This window comes from Neovison vison, chromosome 1 (genome assembly GCF_020171115.1).
Source record: "Neovison vison isolate M4711 chromosome 1, ASM_NN_V1, whole genome shotgun sequence".
NCBI lineage: Eukaryota > Metazoa > Chordata > Mammalia > Carnivora > Mustelidae > Neogale > Neogale vison.
The window spans coordinates 277,208,941-277,231,163 of NC_058091.1; the positions used below are offsets into that span (position 1 = coordinate 277,208,941).

The window sequence follows — 22,223 nt, forward strand, 5'->3', positions numbered from 1 at the left end:
AAAGGTATCAGACACGGTATTTGATTCTGAGGAAATGAAGACATAAACGGGAAAAAAAAAACGCCTATAGCAATGAAATTGGTAAAGAATGACATTTAAAGGTCGGTACATAAATTTTACATGCTTGACTTGACAGACTGGAACATTTTTCAAGTCCTTAATTATGAGAACAGCAGCAAAACGTAAGACAATTAAAACCTGGCATTTGAGGCTCTGCTGTGTTGTTACGAACACATACAGGACAACGATTACCAGTGAAGCCCAGGAAACTATTTCCCACTACTACGCTATGCATGCCAATGTGCACGGATTTTGCTGCACTTCCAAACGTGTTCCCTTGTTCTGGGTTTCAACTGTACCTTAGATACAACAGCCTGAGAATCACAGGGCTGCAGAGCACGGCTGCAGACCCGGTCTCACTGCGGGACAATTACAGCACATCAACAAGCCCGTTTGTAATGAAAATAGCAAAACCAGGCTCAAGTGGGCGCCCTCATGTTATAAATACATCACGTATCAAGATTATAAATTACAGAAATAAAGACAAATAATGGCATGAAGGGCATGATAGTTTATTTTTAAAAAACTGTACCACACTGATCATGATGACCAGCATACACATTATGATGGCTTTTCTCTTGGGTATTAACATTGCAGTATTTTTGTATACTGAAATGTTTCAATAGGACCAAGAACGTTAGAGAAATAAAGATCTTAGATGAAAATGAACACTAATAATTCTGGTGTCCTACCCCCACAGAATTCATTTAAACCCCTTACGAATCAGTGGCATTATAATGTTATGTAGTTATGAAGAACAAAATTTCTCTTCTAAGTAGGCAGCATGAACTTATTCCTCCTTGTACTTTAGTTTTTATAATTTAAGCATGTCCACCCTGGCTAAAGCACAATCATAAAGACACCTCAGATAATTTCCATGCTACCACTGCACAACTTTAGTGATTTAGGAAAAAAAAAAAAAAAAATCAAACCACCATCAAAATAAAGAGGCAAATAAAACTGATTTTCAAATCATTTGAAAAGCATAGTGCTTATCTGTCCAATACAGACTCAAACTTAAATCAAATGCTACAATTATAATCTCCAAACTTCTGCAGTAAAGTTAAAATATATATATATGGGTTTTGTTTATAGAAGTGTATTTTGCAATCAACAAGAGGAAGTTACTTTTGAGAGAACGATATATTTGGTTACAATTCCATGTATCTGGAGTAAAGACGAAGCCACATGATGTTAAATCTGGCTCTAAGTTACCTAAGGTATAAAATTTTGATCAAAATTATGACACTCTGATCTTAAAAATTCAACCCATATGAGATGATTTTTTTAGAGTAAATATGCTATTGAGTAATTATTTCAGTAATCCTTTCTTTTTTGACTGTCTGTAAATTGACTCTTTCTCTTTTAATCAATGTGACTCACCAAAATTTCAAACTGACCTCTTTACTTCTGTGTTACCATTTCAATACCCAGGGACTTCTGAGGCAGCATAAGTCTGACTTCATAAAAACAGTAGATACTTTAACCTTTCAGTGACAATTTATAAATCTGTAAACTCAAAAATCACATTATTTATAGCTCAGCAACTATAAAAACATGGAGAGATTTTTTTGGCATCTGAAGCCAGAATCTCTTTGTGCTTTTTAAATTAAGCTGCTTTTGAATCTTTTTGGTATTTATCAGCCATTCATATTTCCCTTATAATAATAAAATAATATATTTAAAACAATTTTAAGGTTAAATGTCCTGGGGGCTTATCAATAGTTTTAAAAAAATTATTATTTTTTTTTCCTTCAGCATTTGGAATAGTAGAAATTATTTCTGGTCCCTCTTTAGATCAACCAACACTACTTTCAATCACGTATAACACTGAATTTTACAGACATCCCTGAAAAGTTTTTGATTAAGTAAACGAGTGAATCACAGTGGAGTCTCAATCAGTTAACAGTGTAGATCCATTAAAAAAAAACAAAAAACTGAATATTAAAATCTTCAAGCTAGAAGGAAAGAAAGAAAGAGAGAAGAAAACCCTCCGAAGAATTAAAACCGAGTATGTGTCATCACTGATTCTGTGCTTGTGTCCCCAACTGATCAGACTCCTCCTCCTCTGTGTTCTAAGACACGTTCGTGTCATTCTCCACGCCAAGTTTCCAGGACACCTGCGTGAAGAGGCTATGCTACCACAGCATCTAAGGGAACAGGGTGGCACCATTTCTCCTCTAACAGACTTCGTGTCCAAAGATGAGCATCGGGCCTCCCTCCACGGTGCTCACCAGCATGTACCAGGAGACAAAACTGGCCGTGCAGGTGGAGGACAGCTGATCCGCCCACCCCGCCCAGTGCCAATATGAGGTTACCAACAGGTCTGTCGTTATGTGCACTGGCCTTTCACTCTTTCGATCAGAAAAGTTGTGGTTACTTTAAAAAAAAGGGGGTGGGGAGGGGGAGGGGAGAAATGAAAAACCAAGAGTTTAAAGGCACAAAGTCGCATAGCTGCTCTAGTTGGAGTTTGTAAACAGAGAATAGGTTGAATTTAGGTAATCCCAATCTATGAGAGTAAAAAGGCATCCACAGCAGGCTTCTATCCAGCCAGCTGCTTTGAGACCCTTCATGGGTTTTGAGGTCTACAAAGTATGCACTAAAATACCCATACTTCAAAAAGCAATAAGGCAAATAGTATAATCATTATTCCAAAAGTTACAATGGTAGTGTAGGCATACATAGTATAATTTAGTTACAATGTGTGGTACTGTTTCTATTATATAACCATATTAACTGTTTCTTTCCTACATAATTATATATTCAGCCGAGCTTCATTGAACACAAAACCATCCTTGTACCACCACTGATAGTTGGCAATAGCTCTTTGATAGCAGTTTTTATTCTGCTGTAGAAATATCCTTGAACTGAAAAAAGTCCACAACCCAATGTCCAGTCATTAAACACTATCATATTTGTGAAGAGCTTCTTCCAACTTCTGTGTCACTTTTTGGAAAAATATTATTTGCTGTTGTAAGAAATGCTGCATCTGTGATTTAAAGTCTCTTACTCGGATTTGATGGAAGTGGTGAATTTCAGCCAAAGTGGCAAAGGAAATAGTGTTACAGCGATCTTGAATGCCATCGGCCTTTTGCAGCTCCATCTTCCCTTCTTCCACGTGTCGCCTACTCTCCTTTACTTTGGTAAGAGCTCCTGTAGTTAAAAAAAAATTAATTAAGTACATATACGTATGTATCCCAATCGCACAGCTACACAGCAAACAGACTCTCGAGCATTATAAATACTTGCCCAATCTATTTAAGGCCCTCTGGAACTTAAAGGGATAACCATTATTAAAAAACTAAGGAATCTGATAGGGTTTCTGAAAACCCCTCCACTGCTGTGATTTCACTACTCTAAACCAGCACTTGCCAAGTGACCAAGTATCTACAGTGTATTTCATCTCCTCCGAGTAGAGAGACTATATGGAACAGATCATAAACTGCAGCAAGGGGCTGTCTCTAAACATACAAACCAAGAAACTGGATTTTTACTTAAGAGAAAGGGTGTGGCCCTATGACCCAGCAATTGCACTACTGGGTATTTACCCTAAAGATACAAACGTAGTGATCCAAAGGGGCACGTGCACCCGAATGTTTATAGCAGCAATGTCCACAATAGCCAAACTATGGAAAGAGCCTAGATGTCCATCAACAGATGAATGGATCAAGAAGATGTGGTATATATACACAATGGAATACTATGCAGCCATCAAAAGAAACGAAATCTTGCCATTTGCGACAACATGGATGGAACTAGAGCGTATCATGCTTAGCGAAATAAGTCAAGCGGAGAAAGACAAATATCGTATGATCTCCCTGATATGAGGAAGTGGTGATGCAACAGGGGGGCTTAAGTGGGTAGGAGAAGAATCCATGAAACAAGATGGGATAGGGAGGGAGACAAACCATAAGTGACTCTTAATCTCACGAAACAAACTGTGGGTTGCTGGGGGGAGGGGGGTTGGGAGAAGGGAGGTAGGGTTATGGACATTGGGGAGGGTATGTGCTTTTGGGTAAATTGGAAGGGGAGATGAACCATGAGAGACTATGGACTCTGAAAAACAATCTGAGGGGTTTGAAGTGGCGGGGGGGTGGGAGGTTGGGGTACCAGGTGGTGGGTATTATAGAGGGCACGGCTTGCATGGAGCACTGGGTGTGGTGAAAAAATAATGAATACTGTTTTTCTGAAAATAAATAAATTGGAAAAAAAAAAAAAAGAGAAAGGGTGTGAAAAAATAAATAAATAAATAAATAAATAAAAAAGAGAAAGGGTGTGACACCATGACACACATCTGTAAGAAGAAAGTTATCTATAAATACATTACCCCAGAGAAGGTAAAAATCTACTTCCTAAGAAAGTCTCCCAGAAGAATTCTTCCTGAAGATTCTAGAATTAGACTCTGATAACATGTTAGTGCCAGCTTTGTGTTTTAGTAATCAGGCCATGTCAGGGAGGGGCCTTAGAAATGACGGCAGTCTGCAATGGGAAGCCACCCTCAGTGGAGTTGGCCAATAAAGGGGCAATTCCATGTTCCACCAGGAGACCCACACCGAAGCACTGAGGCCCTTGTGAAGGAAGAATTTACCACCTTTCCTTGAGGGGTTTAAGGATCAAGGAGCTTTGAGTTAGCTTTAGTGATAACCGGGAATAAAGCCAACGGGGGCCATAGCCTCTTGTCAAATAATGTCACCAGAGGGTATGTGCAAGCATGGTCACTCTGACAGGTGCCACATGAGGGCGAATTGCCCCCAAAAGCATCATTACATGAAGACACAGAGAGCTAAAGATGTTTAGGTGTAGGAAACAAAGGATCTTCGCAGGTTCTTGGAAATGAATGATGATGAAGCTCAAATCACTTGAACATGGCCAGCTCAAGAATTCCAATCTTCCAACTCCATCCAGCACTTACTCTAATAACCCATGACCAAAGGGGAGAGAGAAATGTCCCAGACACCTGGCTGGGCAGTCTTCAACATGGTGAGACCAAGGGGGACAAAAGAGGGGAAGCTGTTTAGGAGGAGGTGCGAAAGCAGAGGAACTCTGGTTCAGAAATGTTCAGTTTTAGCCAATGGTGAAATACACAAGGGGAAAAACCCTATTCTAAATTTTTTCACATCTCCTAAATAATACAGTTAGACCTAGCATTACATAAAACCCTCAGGGGGTAAATAGTGTGCTTGTTTTGGGGAGGCATTTTTGGCATAGCTCAAAAACCTGAGAAATTAAAGGTGTTATACATACACTTACAGATATGTATGTACATTTTCATTTCTTTGTTCTAAATGAGGTCTTTAAGTGAGAAGCAGTAGAGACTTCCACCTTACCCCACAGCAGAGATGTGGGGTCTCCTCTGTAGAGAGAAATCATTTGCATTAACATGGCTTCAAGAAGACCCCTGAGCAATCCTATCAGGACGCCATCCCTCTGGAAGTGGACACTTGACACCCATCTGCCACTGCCGTTAGGACTAGCGAAGTCACAAAATCTGCCTGCTTGTCATTTATACTAAAGAGAAAGAACTCTCCTCCCAAAAACAGAAAGAAATTTTTATAGCAAATTTATCTTATACTTAAGCTTACAATTTATATACAAAAATTAAAGTCAAAAGGACCAGGAAAGCATATGAGACAGAAATAAAGGAAAATTTTTTCAAAAAGATGACTGAGAATACGCAATTACGAAATACATGTTTAAATTGGCAAAAAGAAAGACAGAGAGAATGAGAGGGAACGGGAAATTAAGAGACTCAGGTGATTTGACTATTTTATCATGATTCCACTCCCAGGTGCCCGAGCGCACGGGGACAACAGTGAGGACACGCAGTGTCCCACCCTGCACATCCATGATGTGTCTCTGCGGCATGCTGCATGGATTATTCGTTCCAGCTTCTACAGCCTGGAGAATAGAGTCCTGCAGACAGGGCTTCTGAGGCCTGACAGGGAGCTTGGTGAACGTCAACCAAGTTGCAGCTCGTCCAACTCTAAATGAGATCACCAAATTCTTAGAAGCGACCCGCTAGTATATGGAATTACAGATGTGCTGCTTTAAAAACCAACCTAACATTGATTAAGTCTCAAGTTCTCACAATTTATCACACAGGCATACATTTTTAAAACTCTTGGACACAACGGCAAGCATTAAATCTCTCTGAGGCCTAAGGACCTTTGGCATTTAACACCTGTTAAGTTTTTTAAGTGTACATCCCAAAGGAGTCAACGGGCATTTAAGACTCATTTTTCCCCCAAGTATGAACTTACAAGTAACACAAATGTTGCTACCTTCAAAGTCCCCAAAAGGCTCAGCTCTGGGGCAAGGATCTGAATTCGGTCAACAAACATTTATGGAAGACCTGATGTGTATAGAGCATAGTGCTACAAGGAGATTCAAATATTTCAGCATTCAAGTCCTCACTCCCCTCCCACCCCCGACCCTGTTCCTTCTTAAGGAAGCCACTTGGCAAAGCACACAGAGGACAGGCACACAAAATCAGGACATGAAGTGAAACAGAACCAGAAAGTACATAATTCTGCATGGAAGTTAAATGGATCTTTCTCCAAGATAATAAGTAAAACTGTATCACAAGAGAAAATACTCAGAGGACTTAATACATGCCAGACACTGGGCTAAGGACAAGGTTGGGAGTGGGAAGTGAGCAGGGAACAGGCATATATAAAAAGTAAATAGTAGCTTCCAAAAATAGTAATAATATATGCTAGACACTATGCTAAAATGTGTATGGAACCACAAAAGACCCTGAATAGCCAAAGCAATCTTGAAAAAGAAGAACAAAGCTAGAAGTATCACAATTCCAGATTTCAAGATATACTACTACAAAGCTGTATTAATCAAAAACGGTATGGTACTGGCACAAAAATAGACACATAGGTCAGTGGAACAGAATAGAGTCTAGATATAAACTCAAATTTTTATGGTCCATTATTACAAAGGAGGCAAGAATTTATAATGGGAAGAAAACAACAAACAGTGCTGGGAAAACGGGACAGCTCTATGCAAAACAATGAAATTGGACCATTTTCATATACCATGAACAAAAATAAACCCCAAATGGATTAAAGACCTAAATGTGAGAAGTGAAACCATAAAATTTCTAGAAGAGAACACAGGCAGTAATTTCTTTGACATCAGTGGTAGACACTATTTCTAGACATGTCTTCTCGGGCAAGGGAAACAAAAGCAAAATTAAACTATTGGCACTAGAGCATAACAGTAAGTTTTTGCACAGCAAAGGAAACTATCAACAAAAAGCCTACCTACCGAATCAGATATTTGCAAATGATACTTCTGATAAGTGGTTTTTAATACCTGAAATATATAAAGGACTTCTACAACACCAAAAAACCCAAAATAATCCAATTAAAAAATGAGCAGAGGACCTGGACTGACATTTTTCCAAAGACAATATACAGAGGCCAACAGATACATGAAAAGATGCTCAACATCACACATCATAAGAGGAAATGTAAATTAAAACTGAAATGAAATGAAATATCATTTTATATCTCTCAGAATGACTAAAATAAAAAAAAAACACAAGAAATATCAAGTATTGGCGAGGATGTGGAGAAAAGGGAACTCTCACACACTGTTTGTTAGGAATGCGAACTGGTGTAGCTACTGTACAAAACAGTATGGAGATTCCTAAAAAAATTAAAAATAGAATTACCACATGATCCAGTAATTCCACTGTTGGGTATTTGCCCAAAGAAAATGAAAACACTAATTTGAAAAGATATATGCACCCTTGTGTTTATTGCAGCATTACTTATAATAGCCAAGATGTGGAACCAACCTGAAGGTCCTTGACAGAATGGATTAAAAAGATGTGTGTACACACACACACACTTAGCCATAAAAATTAAATCTTGCCGTTTGCAACAACACGGATGGAGCAAGAAGGTATAATGCTAAGTAAAATAAGTGAGCCAGAGAGGCACAAATACCATATGCTCTCACTCATATGTGGAATTTAAGAAACAAAGGAAAAAAAGAAACAAACAAAACAGACTCTTAAATACAGAGAACAAACTGATGGTTGCCAATTTGTTGGGGAGGTGGATGGTGTATGGGTAAAACAGAGCATTAAATAATGTACAGTATTGTTGAATCATTATACTATACAGCTGACACTAATGTAACACTGTATGTTAATTATACGTGTGTGTGTGTGTGTGTGTGTGTGTGTGTAGGCACTTTTCATATGCTATCACTGTCACTAACCCTATTGCAATTTTACAACAGATATTATTTTTACAAGAAAAGTGGGAAAACTACTCAACCTCTTTGAGTATCAAATTGGCCAGGTGACCAGACCAGATGTGGAGATGGAATGTGAATGCATTACTGGCTTCAAAGCAAACACTATTTGGAAATATTTAGAAAAGAAACTGAAGCCTGAATGGGCAAAAAAAGCCAGGCGGGCCTAGGTGAGCAGGGTGCTGAGGGATAAAAGCTGGGCAGCTGAGAATCAGCTATGTCTTCCCCACGGGCCTCCCTACATGCCCCATACTTGTGGCTGAGGCTCCGGGAGCAGCCTTCTCAACTTCCTCATCAAGTCCCTGGCTTCTATTTTGATACGCAACTCAGAAGGCCTTGGGGGAACTATACAGTTTTTGAAAATTTCCCTCTAGAATCTTATTACTCTCACTGAATTCACTAACTATGCCTTCTGTAAAGCAATTTAATATTTATAAGATGTCTGATTTTCTTGTCTTTGTAACAACACGTAGGTGCCACAAAACAAAACACTGAAAAAGCAGCACGTACTTCACGATTTTGAAAAATATGAGCCCAAATGTACATGGAAGGGAAGGGGTGTCTTTCTCTGACTTGTCCTCTCTGCTTAGATCCTATTGAAAGATTATGTAAGTTAAGAACTACAACCAAAAATAGTAACACACAATCACTTTAGGGATACAGAGGCTGATAAGAGTTGGACATCCCAGCAAAAAAATTACTTTATTTGCAAACAAGGAAAAACAGAACAAAACAATTAAGGAGAGTAAGGACCCAAAGGCCAATTCCACTTGGAATTTTGGTTTAACACACTTATTGCAATTCAAATCCATTAGCATAATATATCAGGACTACAGTAGCAGAGATGTAAGATTTTTTTTTTTTTTTTTAAAGAGACACAGTTCCTGTTTAGGGGGCTCAAATTATTTTTTAGGGTGATTTCCCTGCCGGAAACAATTAAAGACCTATACAAAACAGCATACGAATATACTGAACAGCACACTTCAAAGGTACAAACTCTGATAGAATAGTGAGTGCCATGTATAAGGAGTTGTGAGATTATACCATGAATTAAGAGCAAATTTTGAAACAAATTCCTTTTTAACTGAAATGTAGCTGAACTGATTTACCCCAGATCTGCTTTCAGAAAAAAGATGATTAACAACAAAACAAGCTGATGGTGAAATACTTTTCAAAAAAAATCATCAGGAGGGGGCACCTGGGTAGCTCAGTGTGTTAAGCCTCTGCCTTCAGCTCAGGTCATGATCTCAGGGTCCTGGGTTAGAGCGCTGCATTGGGTTCTCTGCTCAGCAGGGAGCCTGCTACCCACCCACCCACCCCCACCCCCATCTGCCTCTCTGCCAGCCTGTGATTGCTCTCTCTCTGTCAAATAAATAAAATCTTTAAAAAAAAAAAAATCATTAAGAGTTCCTCAATATATCCTGAATTGAAGTGACAGTGGCCCGGGTCCCTCCAGGAGCACACAGTTGCTGACTGTTAAAGTTCAGGATGACAGCAACATCCTAAGCCAATTAAAAAATACATGTTATCTTTTGTAAAATATTTTGCAAAGTTTTTTTAAAAATATATTATTTCCTTTAAGAAAAAGGCCATTCTGGTTTTAAATATTCATCTCGCAACCCTCCAGCTAGTTTTTCCGTTTACCTTTTAACACCTGGGAAGAGTTTAGTGTGATTTAACACATGGGAAGAGTTTAGTGTGATTTCTTTCTTTCGAGAAAAATAAAGTCCAATTATTCAGTAGGCTACTTATAGAAGGTAACTAACTAACTGGTTTACTGCCTGGGAGGAAACGGAAAAGAAGTGACAGCTTTGAAAAGCTCAAGCTGTCCATCTGAACAAATCTCAAGGGTGCTTCAGCTCTTGGGGTGTGACTGCTCTTTCTGGGGTTCCCCAGAAGCTTCTCTCTACCCTCCCTCTGCCCACTGTGCTTCTAAACCCTGTGTCCTGTCAAGATGAGCATGGAAACAGGTTTTTCCCAAAGAAATGGTATTATCAACCCTGGTGGGATGTAAATGACACAGTATTACTAGAACTAGAATTTGGGTTTTGTCATAGGTGGCTGTGTTCCCACAGTTCATGTGGCAATTCTCAAAGTGGGAATTATCTGCATGTGTTTCTACATGTCACACATTTTTGTACTTAAGAAAGGCAGAGATAGACAGATTTTTAATCAGGTTTAGCCTCTAAGGAGTGAGATGCTGGAGAGAAAAAAATACCGGGACAGAGTTCGATCAGTACACACTTGCTACTTTTAGGATGGCTTTAAAAATTAACGTGTAGCTGCCTGAGAAACAAGAGCAGAGGCCTGGAACCAGCCGCAGAGTTGGAACAAGGCATTACAGCATCATCTAAGCATTCTCTCAGCTGCACTGTTTCTTACCAAACCCAAAAGGAGTGTAAATAAAAGTCAAAAACGTTGCCCAAAATCTAAAGAACAAAGGGAACACACATTTTTATCATGGAATAAATACAAAAACAGGCAAAAGTTTTCTAAACCCATACTTTTTAAGTGGCTGATTTAGGAGGACTCTGCCTCCTGCCGGCCCCCTCCCCTCATAAACACCGTCCTGCCACATGGCCTTCAAAACAGAAAAAGGAAATGAAAGAACACAGCAGAGAAATGACTCCCGAAAGTCGAAGGTCCAAAGTGGTCACTGTTGGATTAAACAAGAGCCCCCGCAATACTCACGGGTAGGCCAAGTTTTAAAACAAAAGAAAATTAGGTGTGATGAGAGAGAAAAACATTTTAGAAAGGGACTATAAGTACAACTATGAAACTGTTTCTTGGACTAATGGGCCGACATTGGGTAGTGTGCATCTCGAATGATACATGAGCTAAGGTTTTATTATGAAAAGAAAACGTTAGCAAGGATTTAACTCTGAGATTAAATAAGAAGGGGCTGACAACAGTGCAGCACAATAGATTCTTCTTCATAAAATAAATAGCCAAACATTTCTGGTTTAGAGAAAGAGAAACCTGTAAGAAGGTAATACACGAAACAGTGCAGCCTCCCCAAGTTATACAACTGAAAATACATTCTTCTATTTGAAGTACAGGAAAAAGTAGGATTGACAGGGAGGCAATATATTTCAACCATTCCCCATGACTGTGCTCCCCAATGGGCAACAGGAGCCCAGCCCGGGAGCCCAGGCCCCAGGCTGAGTCCAGCACACTTCATTTGCTTTTCTACCTCAGGGATCTGCAGAAGGAGGCAGAAAGGAACAAAAAGGCTTATGGGTTAAGAATGAACTTTCGGTAGGGCACTGAATTTATTAAATAAGCAGGGTGGATTATTAGAGTCACTGCACAAAACAAAGTTCACCGAGGAACTAATAGCCCTAAGACTTTATTCCAAAAGGAGGAACAGGGGGGCGCCTGGGTGGCTCAGTGGGTTAAGCCGCTGCCTTTGGCTCAGGTCATGATCTTAGGGTCCTGGGATCGAGTCCCGCATCGGGCTCTCTGCTCAGCAGGGAGCCTGCTTCCTCCACTCTCTCTCTCTGACTGTCTCTCTGACTACTTGTGATCTGTCTCTGTCAAATGAATAAATAAAAAATCTTTAAAAAAAAAAAAGGAGGAGCAGGAACCCAAGGACTTTCTTCTCCTCTCTCTAGCCCTGACAAGACACCCACGGGAGAAATCAGTGGGGCTGACTCTGAGGTGACAAGGGGAGAGCTGGTCCCCAGAGTTTCCATGTGTGTTGCTATTGTCTTAAGAGCCGAAAGGGCCTTACAAGAGTTTCTCTCCATCTTACAAAGAAGAGGCTAATGGGTGCCTGGATGGCTCAGTGGGTTAAGCCGCTGCCTTCGGCTCAGGTCATGATCTCAGGGTCCTGGGATCGAGTCCCGCATCGGGCTCTCTGCTCAGCAGGGAGCCTGCTTCCTCCTCTCTCTCTGCCTACTTGTGATCTCTCTCTGTCAAATAAATAAATAAAATCTTTAAAAAAAAAAAAAGAAGAGGCTAAGCACCTCGTCCCGAGCACCACAGCCTGTGCAGCACTGGCGGTACAATGGGGAGCATGGCTGCCATTCGAAGTACCACAGCGACTTCGAGACAAAGCCACCTGCCAGCCAGTCCTGTCACTTGCTTTTTACCACTCCCTGAAGGGCCTCTGCTCCACTCTGTTGAAGAGGGTCCCTTCCTTTCCACAGTGGGAGCCATAACATGAAAACTAAAGCAGTATTTTCACTTTGTGCTAGGACCTGTTATTAACAATCTCCTGGATCGAAGACGTTGCCTTGTTCAAGTTGACTCTGCACATGCAAAATTCCTTCCTAACAGGTTCATTTTTATACTTACTGACACTGTCCAAGTGCAACGAAAGATAACTCTGCCCAACTGCCTCATCACTACCCCAAGCTCCACAGAACTCACGTCTTAAATCCACCCCCCCCCCCATTTTCTTTGGATCTTTCTAATGGCAGGCATCTCACACAGTTTTAAAGCAGGTTCAGGGTGCAAAGAGCCAAGCACGAAATAACTACGTACTGGTTCCTATCCACATATGCTCGCTGGTTCCTATCCACATATGCTCGGTCTGAGGAATTAATTATGCATGCTTCCAAAGAATACAAAGTAATTACAACTAAGGAATTTAATCGCATGACAGGGTTCACTCCTATTACAACTTTAAAGGACTCAAATTCATTTTATAGAATAATTATGATCCAGGAAGCCAGCACCATTTTCAAAAGCATCCTATTTTTTACATAGCATTAAATTACCTCCATCATTAAAAACTGTTTAAGAAGCATTTCAGCATCATTTTGGTTTTTGTGAAAGGAGAGGAGCAAAGGTCTGGGATCATGTAGTCAGTTAGTATGTTTCAAGAGCCCACGCCCACTGAACTCGGCGCACCAGCAAACACAGTCAGTCACACTAAACTGTATCATCTCCTTCTGATTTGCAGACAGAATCACTTTCCTGGACACTTCTGACCCAGCAAAATGGGACAGGGTAATAAAACCTCTCAAATGCTGTGCTGCTTCAGGCATTTTAACCAGGGAGAGCCTTCAACTCAGTTGAAGTTGTGTGGCCTCCTTTCAGCTTCCTTCTCTATGTCCCTCTCTTCTACCCTGCTCCCCGCGACCCCCCCCCTTCGGTCCCGTGGGGCTGGGGCTTGCTGGCTGCTCTAACTGCTCCCACCTCCAGCCATGGCCAGTGTCAGCACCTGAACTTTGCCTTCCTTCCTTCAACCAAATCTCTTATGCTCAGTAGGTTTTGTCCCTCCTAGACCAATTATACAAAAGGACTAGTCACTAAGCAACAGGGATCCAAAGGCTACATTTTCTCCCTTTAAAAAAAAAAAAAAAAAAAAAAAAAGGAAAAAAACCCCAGCACTTTATTTAATTTTGAAATCATGAATGTGGCAAAATCATTAACTAGACTTTCTGTCTTCCCAGGGCCTTGTCTTTGAAAACCCGAAGCCATGGTGTAAGGGACAGAACAGGAGGTGGGCTGAAAGGCAACAGAGCTGGGTAGAAGTTGCCCAAGAATGGACTAGGCCTGTTTTTCTTCATTCCCTCCTACACAGAAAACGTTGAAAGAAAATGCTAATTTGGTCAATGTGACCAATTTGCTCCTATCCCCTCATCACTGGTCCCCACACCCTCTGGCCCTACTAAAGCCCCATTAACCTCTGCCCCTCCCCTTTCCTTCCTCCCTTTCAATCTCCACCCACCCACTGGTTGATTACTCTTTCTCCTCTCTGCTCCAATATTTACTTTTCTAAATTTTTTGAGTAAAACATCTCAAAAAAACAAAGGCCAACATCCATTTCAGAGACCAGCAGAATGGTTGTCCATCCAGGCAAAACAGTCATACATGAATCACACATACTGTGTAAGCCAGTGCTCTGCACTTCACATGTCTTATTTCCTTCTCTTTAACCTCAAAAGGAAAGCAATTACCACTCCCATTTTCAGAGGCAGAAAGTAAAGTTGAGGGACGGTAAATCACTTTACTGAAGACGTCCTGTGGCATGGGAACGAGGTCTACCTAGCTTCCAACTCAGGTAGTTGGCTCCCTTGTCCTTGGCCCAACTGAAGCTGCCCCATCCATCACGTCCACGCCCCTCAGAGGAGCCCCAAGGCTACACACCCACTGACAGGCTCCTCCGAAGCCTCATCTCGGGTATAAGCAACCCAAGATCCACCTCCCTCCAGGCTCTCAAATCTCTGTTCCTGCATCAAGTCACATCCTAGGGCTCCGGTTTGGACCACATTAATAAACTCTGGGGCTGCCAATAGGAATACTGAATTCAAGTCAGTGAAAGCAATTTTTTGAAGGGCCTACAGGTCACTAAAGTCAAGAACTATCAAAATTCAAAGGTAAAAGTAATGTAAAATTTACTTCCAATTCATATATAAACAGGAAAGAGAACTTTTGAGTAATTTTAAAAAGGAGGGAAGAGGGTCAGATACAAGGATAATAAACTGGAAAAAGAAAAAAAAATACTGGTTGCTGGATGATATAAAAGTTAATCATTTAAAGAACTCAGGCCTTGGGGCGCCTGGGTGGCTCAGTGGGTTAAGCCTCTGACTTCAGCTCAGGTCATCATCTCAGGGTCCTGGAATGGAGCCCCACACTGGGCTCTCTGATCGGTAGGGAGCCTGCCTCCCTCATTTCTCTGCCTGTCCTCTGCCTACTTGTGATCTCTCTCTCTCCACCGCGAGATCTCTCTCTCGGTCAAATAAATTAAAAAAATTAAAAAAAAAAAAAAGAATTCAGGCCTTTAAGCTTGGTTGGGTCCTGAAGACAGACTAAGTGGTAATATGCTCCTGGTAAAAGCCTCCTTCCGTCTGAGGAAGCTGCCCTTTCAGCTCCAGTCAGCAAACACCAGATGTCTAAGGCAAGAATGACAGTATAAACGAAAGCCACTCACTTGAGTGTATCACATGGTATACCGTTTGATTACTTTTACTCACCATGCACATGCATGCCCACACCGCACCTTATTCCAAAAATGAAGAGGGAAACTGCATGATTCTATCTCTTGTGGCTTATTTGGTAGAACAGGCTGTCCTTTGCAAGGAAATTTTATATAAAGTTTCTTGTGTTTTGGCTTATACTGAATATTAAATATGTATTAAAGTTACTAGGGTGATACAGTCAAGAGGACTCGGTAAACACAGTATGTTTTTACTTCAGAAGAGCCTGGATACAAAGGTGAAAATGTTTATTTGCCTATGGCCATGCAAATATAAAGACTTTAAAATTTGAGAACAGGAAAAGAAAAGGATGTATCATTTCTCTCCTTAAAGATTTTATACCCATAAAATCCTAATAAAATGAGGTAGAAAGGATATCCTTGAAAATCATATACAAAAAATACTTTTTAAACTTTTTAAAACAACCAAATTTGTAAAATGAAGTCCACATAATGGTTTAGATTCAAAGAACACACTTGATGATCCCTTATTTCCTAATTCTTCTTAATTTCTCCATTCTTCTGTTAGCTGACAGACGTGAGTGGACACTGGTCCCAGTTGAGCAGAGTTAGGGATGTTAGCCAGCTGCCAGCACTTTGGGTTCAGATGACCTCTGACATTGAACAAAACCTATCTGAACCAAAGAGAAGAGTGAACTTTGGAAACTGCCTTTAAGTTTCTTTCTTTTCTAGGAAGATAAAGGAAGACCCGTGCTAAAACATCTAACGGAAGAGGCTGAACAGACAGGCCACTCTACACAGGGCAGGAGATGGAGGTGGCCCCAGCTCCATTGGGAAAGCAGGGAGCCATAAGCCGCCACCCCCCACCCCCCGCCCCGAGGCCAGGTCCTGGATGGTAGGACTGCTTTTGAGAGCCCCACAGTCAACACTGTTCCTAGGAGAGTATTTTCAAAAACTAGATCTCTTGGGGCGCCTGGGTGGCTCAGTGGGTTAAGCCGCTGCCCTCGGCTCAGGTCATGATCTCGGGGTCCTGGGATCAAGTCCCGCATCAGGCTCTCTGCTCAGCGGGGAGCCTGCTTCCCTCTCTCTCCATCTACTTGTGATTTCTCTCTGTCAAATAAATACATAAAATCTTAAAAAAAACAAACAAACAAACAACTAGATCTCTTGCTTTCAAGTATTTTTCCCAAACAAGGTCTAGTTTTTAACTTGAGAATTGTAATTGTAAAGCTGGGTATTATAAACTACCACTTAAGGTGTGGGGGGAGCCCCATAGCATTTGTCATCATCCTTGTGCCACCAGCTGTGGCCACTATGACTGTGTGAAAGGTGAAATGAGACAGGGTCACTTGTGTCAAGGGGTTTTAAGCTACAAAGGAGCTGGGCGATCTGTACGTCCTCAAGTCCTCACTGCGTGGGGCCAAGAACTTGCGAACTGGACCAAGAGACCAGTGTCCCAAAGATTCAGCCCAAACACCTGCAGCTTGCCACAGTGAGACTTTGCTTGGGTGACAGTCTTAGAAACCAAATATATTCAGCCCAGCCTTTAGTTTTCTGCCACCAACACCAATCGAAATTCTTTGTATGCAACATATATAAGCATTCCCTTTTGATTAAAAAACCCTTTATTTGGGGCACCTGGGCGGCTCAGTGGGTTAAGCCACTGCCTTTGGCTCAGGTCATGATCTCAGGGTCCTAGGATTGAGTCCCGCATCGGGCTCTCTGCTCAGCAGGGGGTCTGCTTCCCTTCCCCTCTCTCTGCCTGACCCTCTGCCTACTTGTGATCTCTCTCTGTCAAATAAATAAATGAAATCTTAAAAAAAAAAAACACTTTATTTTGTTCCCTCGGAGGCACTATTTGGGCTTCTGCCCAAATCTGTGTTCATGGAACTGTACTCCTGAGACCCCAAATAAATGCTTTTGATTTCAGCTCAGCCTCTTTCTTCGGTTGACAACTAGTACTCCACAGCACTTTACTATCACTAAGCTCTGGGGACAATTCCGAAATCAGCTGCTTCAAAAGTAAGAACACCTCTGACCCTGGGGGTTTCCTGCTTCTTTACGTAGGTAGGGACCAGGTTTCCAGGGGTGATGAGTCTTCACTCCAGCTGCATCTGGGCTTCCTTGAACTAGACCATAAATAACCATCTAATGACAAAACAAAGCACTCAGAAATGTATCATTTTTTAAAAAGACCTGAAACACATGTCATAAAACAAAAAAACTTACAGAGGACCCATGCTGACACCCACTTTTATTTAAAGTTGTCTCACTGCAGACAGTTAAGTAGCTTTCGTGATTTTCACACATGTCAATATAACTAGATACAATAAAGGCCCCGAAAATGGGATTTCTAAGACTCTCTTCAGCTCTGTTCCTTATCTTTCCTTGTAATTCTGCTCCTCTTCTTAACCTGCCTATTTCTCTTCCTGGCATCACTACTTTCTGTCACCAAATTTAATACCTGGATGGGAACTCTAGACTCCTCAGGAGAGCCACTCCTCACCAAGTCTGGCCACTCTGCTTGGCAGGTATCTCAAGTTTACCTGCTTACTTTCCAAAGCAACCCTTCTGCCTGGATGACCTGGTCTACTCCAGTGGCCCTCTCATCTCCACACTCAGCCAACAGGAAGAAGCTTCCGGAAGCCCTAGCCCTGAGGCCAAAATGCACGTGGGTGAGGGACACCTCCAAGAGCCCGCAGTTAAGTTTCTGTGGCTCACCTCCCATCTGCAAAATGGGGATAATGAGAATATTTACCTCAAGCTCTCCTATGAGGCTGAAATGGATATGATGAATATAAACAGGGAACATCATGCCTGGCACATGCTAAGCTCTCAAAATACGTATTTTTATCATGATTCAGATGTCACTCTTCAGTTTCACACCTTTAATGGTTGTTGCTGTCCATAGAATAAAAAATTTTCTAGCAGGCATGCTGATTGTAACATAAAGAATACCGGGTTTAAATCAAAGCAAGAAATGAACTCAAATTCTAGCTCTTATTAGCCATGGAATCCCGAAATGCACTTAACTTCCGGGAGCCTCAGTTTTCAAGGTATCACATGGGGAGAATACCCCTTTGGGGAAGTTAATAGCTGTACTGGGCTGAATAGTATCCCCCCCATTCACATCCACCTACGACCTGTGACTGGGACCTTAGCTGGAAATAGTCTTTGCACATATAATTGGTTTAGGTGAGGTCATACACAGGCCAAGAACAGCAAGGATGGCGGGCAACCCCCAGAGATTGGAAGAGGCATGGGAGGATGTCTCTAGAAGCTTTATATGGAGTGTGGCTGTGCTAACACCTTCATTTCGAACTTCTAGCTTCCAGAACAGTAAGAGAATAAATTTGTTTTTTAAGCCACCCAGCTTGTGGCAATTTGTTATAGCAGTCCCAGGAACCCAATACAATAGCTAATACTTCATGTTTCCAAGTATTCAGCATGCAAAATGATGACTCCATATTATACATGAGGAAACTGGTTACACAGTGAAACTGGTGGGAACTCCATGCCCCGTGGGTGTAGGGGGTACGTCTCCATGCCCGCTCCTAAACGGAATCAGACACAGTGTATGCAGCTGCCCACAACACTGCTACTCACAGTAAGGACTCCAAAGTGGTAGCAGTGGCTATTGCTACTCATACTCTGGCTCCCAAAACTGCCTGACCTCCAAGTCAAGGGTAAACAAACACCTTCCTTAGGGGTAAGATAGTAAATATTTGAAGTTTTGCACATCGAGGCAAAATTGAGGCTTTTATACCCAGTGAAAATGGAATAATTCAGAAAGGTAAAAGCCAGTCTTAGCTCAAATGTTGTCAACAGGCACACGGGTGGGTTTGGCCTGCAGACCCCTGCTCTATCTCCCAGTATCTCTGCTGGGAGCTCCAGTCTCTCGTCTCCTGGTCACCTTATTCTCCTCCCCGTCTCTTACCTCACTCCTGTAGAAATACCCCTTCCGTCTCCCCTCCCCAACCCCATAGACACAGCCTCAGTTTAGGATTTCATGTCTTGCCTGAATCACTGCAAGAGCCTCCGATCTCACCTCACCCTGAGCCTCCCTTTACACCTGTCACCAGGACCTGTCCATCTCAAGTGCAGGCCCGAGTGTGTCAGTACCCTGTTTGATCTTCCATGCTGTTCCCCTCCATCCCCTCCAGCAGCTGCTGCAAACCCAGGGCCACAACAAAATCCCACGGGAGCTCATCCAAGATCACCAATGTACAGGCCACATGCCCCCAACATTCTGTTTAGAGGGTGGGGCCCAATTTACAGCTGTACCCACTCAAGAGCTGAATCTGAGAGGCAGCCAGGATTTTTTTTATACATGATTTTTTTTTTATTTATACATGATTTTTATACATGATCCATTCTGCCTGCTAGGCAAACTTCCAATTTTTTTTTTTTTTTCCAAAAATGCTCTCAGAGTAAGACTGGGAGAAGCCACCCCTGAACTGTCTCCTCTCCCCACAGTTGATGACCCCTACCAAGGCACACGCCCATGACTGCATGTGTCATACTGTATGGTGACAGCTACTCACTTGTCAGCCGGGCTTGGTGACCTGAGCACTGTAGGAATGTATCAGCTAATACAGGCTCATTCTAAAGCATTTCCAAGATCAAGAATACACTTTCTATTTTCCTCTGAGAAGTCAAACTATGACCACCTTTCAAAGGCAAAAAAACCAAATGCTACCCACCCAAGCCCCTAACACAGTTGACAATGACTCTTTATCCTCTGGATGCCCATGCACTCTTACCACAGGCACTAAGTTAACTCAACCTCTCATCTCCCAATTCTCTGTACAGACATCCTACTTCCGTTATAGAACTGACCCTTCCGTGAGGGCAGGCACCCACCGCTCAACACCTAAGCTCAGGGCTTTGTATATCCAAGTCATTCAAGAAGGTGAAACGTACTCTCTCTACATCTTGTGCTTGGAATTAAGCAAAAGGGACTCCAATAATGAAAGCTTACCAAAGAGGAAAACAGTTTATATATGTAAGTTTAAGCATCAAGAACCAATATAAAGTGAAATCATGAGGCATGTAAAATTAATTTTTCTGGCATATAAAATAAAGCATTTTTAAACTTTCTCCCTTCTCCCCAATAAGTTTTGGAAATTTACTTCAAAGATATGTAAGTTTAAGACTTTTAAATCACTTTCACATTAATTATTGACTTCACCTATAAAATATATCCAGATCCTATCTTTGTTTCCTACATTCGTTTATAAACTCCAGTATCCATCATCACATGAATAGAAAAACACATTCTCTAATAGAAGACATCTATTTCAAAATCAAAAAGTACTTAGAGTGGCTGCTTTTCTCATTTAACAAGCATGCCTTAAGCACTGACTATGCACACACAAAATAGTGGAGCTACATACCAGAGGAACATAAAAACATGACCCCACACACTACCCACTAACCGAACGATGTATACTGTTTGGCGCACCAGTGAGCATTGTACCAGCCATGACTACTTGGAAAGGACTGGGCCCCAAGGAGAAAACTCTGAGAAGGAAACTTGATCTAAGGCTTAACTGTCTGTGTATGTTTTGGGTGGGGGAGGGAGCTGTCAACAGAAGGTAGGAGCCCATCAATCTAAAAGGATGAAACTCAAACCCTGATTCCCATCCCTACCTCTCTTCCACTCACAGCCCTCCTCATTTCAGTGGATGGAAACTCCATTCATACTGTTGGTCAAGCCAAAAACTGCGGAGCTTAAAACAACAACAACAAAACTGCAAAGTTCCCCTTGATGACTTGTCTTTCTCTCACATGCCCCATCGGATCCCTTAGGAAAACCTGATGATTCCACCTTTAAAATATATGCAGACTGGGATCCCTCCTCGCCATCTCCATTGTCTCCACTCTAGTCTGCTTCTACTGTCCCTCACCTGGATTATTAGGGTGGTTTCCTACTGGCTCTCTGCTGCTACCTTTGACACCCTACCTCCTCTCCATTCTATTATCAACACAGCAACTGTATTAAGTTTGCTAAAAGGTCCAGTGGATGTCATTCCTTGGCTCAAAAGCCTGTCATGGCTCCCATCTCTCTAGTGCTCTCTGTCCTGGCAATGACCTACAAAGTCCTACTAATTGGACCTTCCAATACCTTATCTCCTACCCCAGATCCTCTTAGCTCCAATCACCTGGCGTTCTACTACCTAGCAGAACACACCCACCTTAGTGCCTCTGCTCTAGCTGTATTCTCGGCCTGAAAGACTCTCCCCCCAGACATCTGTTTGGCTAACTCCCTCACCCCTTCCACGTTTCCACTTAAATCTCACCTTCTTAATGAGACCTATGTTGATCATCCTTTTTCATACTTCATTCTGCCTCCCCATGCCCTCTTGCCCTGCTTCACATTTACGCTTTCCCCTACCACATACGTGATAACGTACTCACTATGTTTGTTTTTCCTTGTGTCTTCGCCCTGCTCACACGTAAGCTCCACAAGGGCGGTGATCTTTGTTTTGTCCAACGATGCAACCTGGGCATCTTTAATAGTGCCCAATTTGAATAAAATCAGATTTATCTCTCAGAGGATCCTCTGAAAAAATCTAATGATCTTAGCTCTCCTCCCTAACTGCTGTCTCCCTATCTGCCAAATAATACAAAGAATTTCTGCATCAGCAAGTCCAATTACAGTGAGAGATTAAAAAAAATTCCAAGAAAAGGACAAGTGAAGTAACACTTGTTCATAGTAATGTTTAATCGAGCTACAAATACAAGATTAACAATATAAGACTGTTTCTATTTTTGGAGAGGAGATAGTATTTAGAATTCGAAGTGAAGTACATCTTGTAGAAGGGAAAGCCCATCGCTATTTCTCTCTCTGGTGGCACTACTAATGATAGCCCTCCTTTGGGTCAGAGAGAGATGTCCAGCTGTCCACCACACCTCAGCTTCTGAACAACTGGGCTCTGACCAGCAGGAAGGTGGCCAGATAGTCACCACTTTTACACTCATAGCTCCTGGTGGA

At 41.8% G+C, this 22,223-nt stretch overlaps 1 protein-coding gene across 1 annotated transcript in view; it reads right to left on the minus strand.

The window, feature by feature from the left end:
* Positions 1-556: 556 nt before the first annotated feature.
* The window catches only part of SNX18 (sorting nexin 18), a 30,528-nt gene continuing 8,861 nt past the window's right edge, over positions 557-22,223 (minus strand). Inside the window, exon 2 of the mRNA XM_044231932.1 lies at positions 557-3,213. Coding sequence (XP_044087867.1) covers positions 2,960-3,213 — 254 coding nt within the window. The 3' untranslated portion in view covers positions 557-2,959. The remainder of the gene's footprint in view (positions 3,214-22,223) is intronic.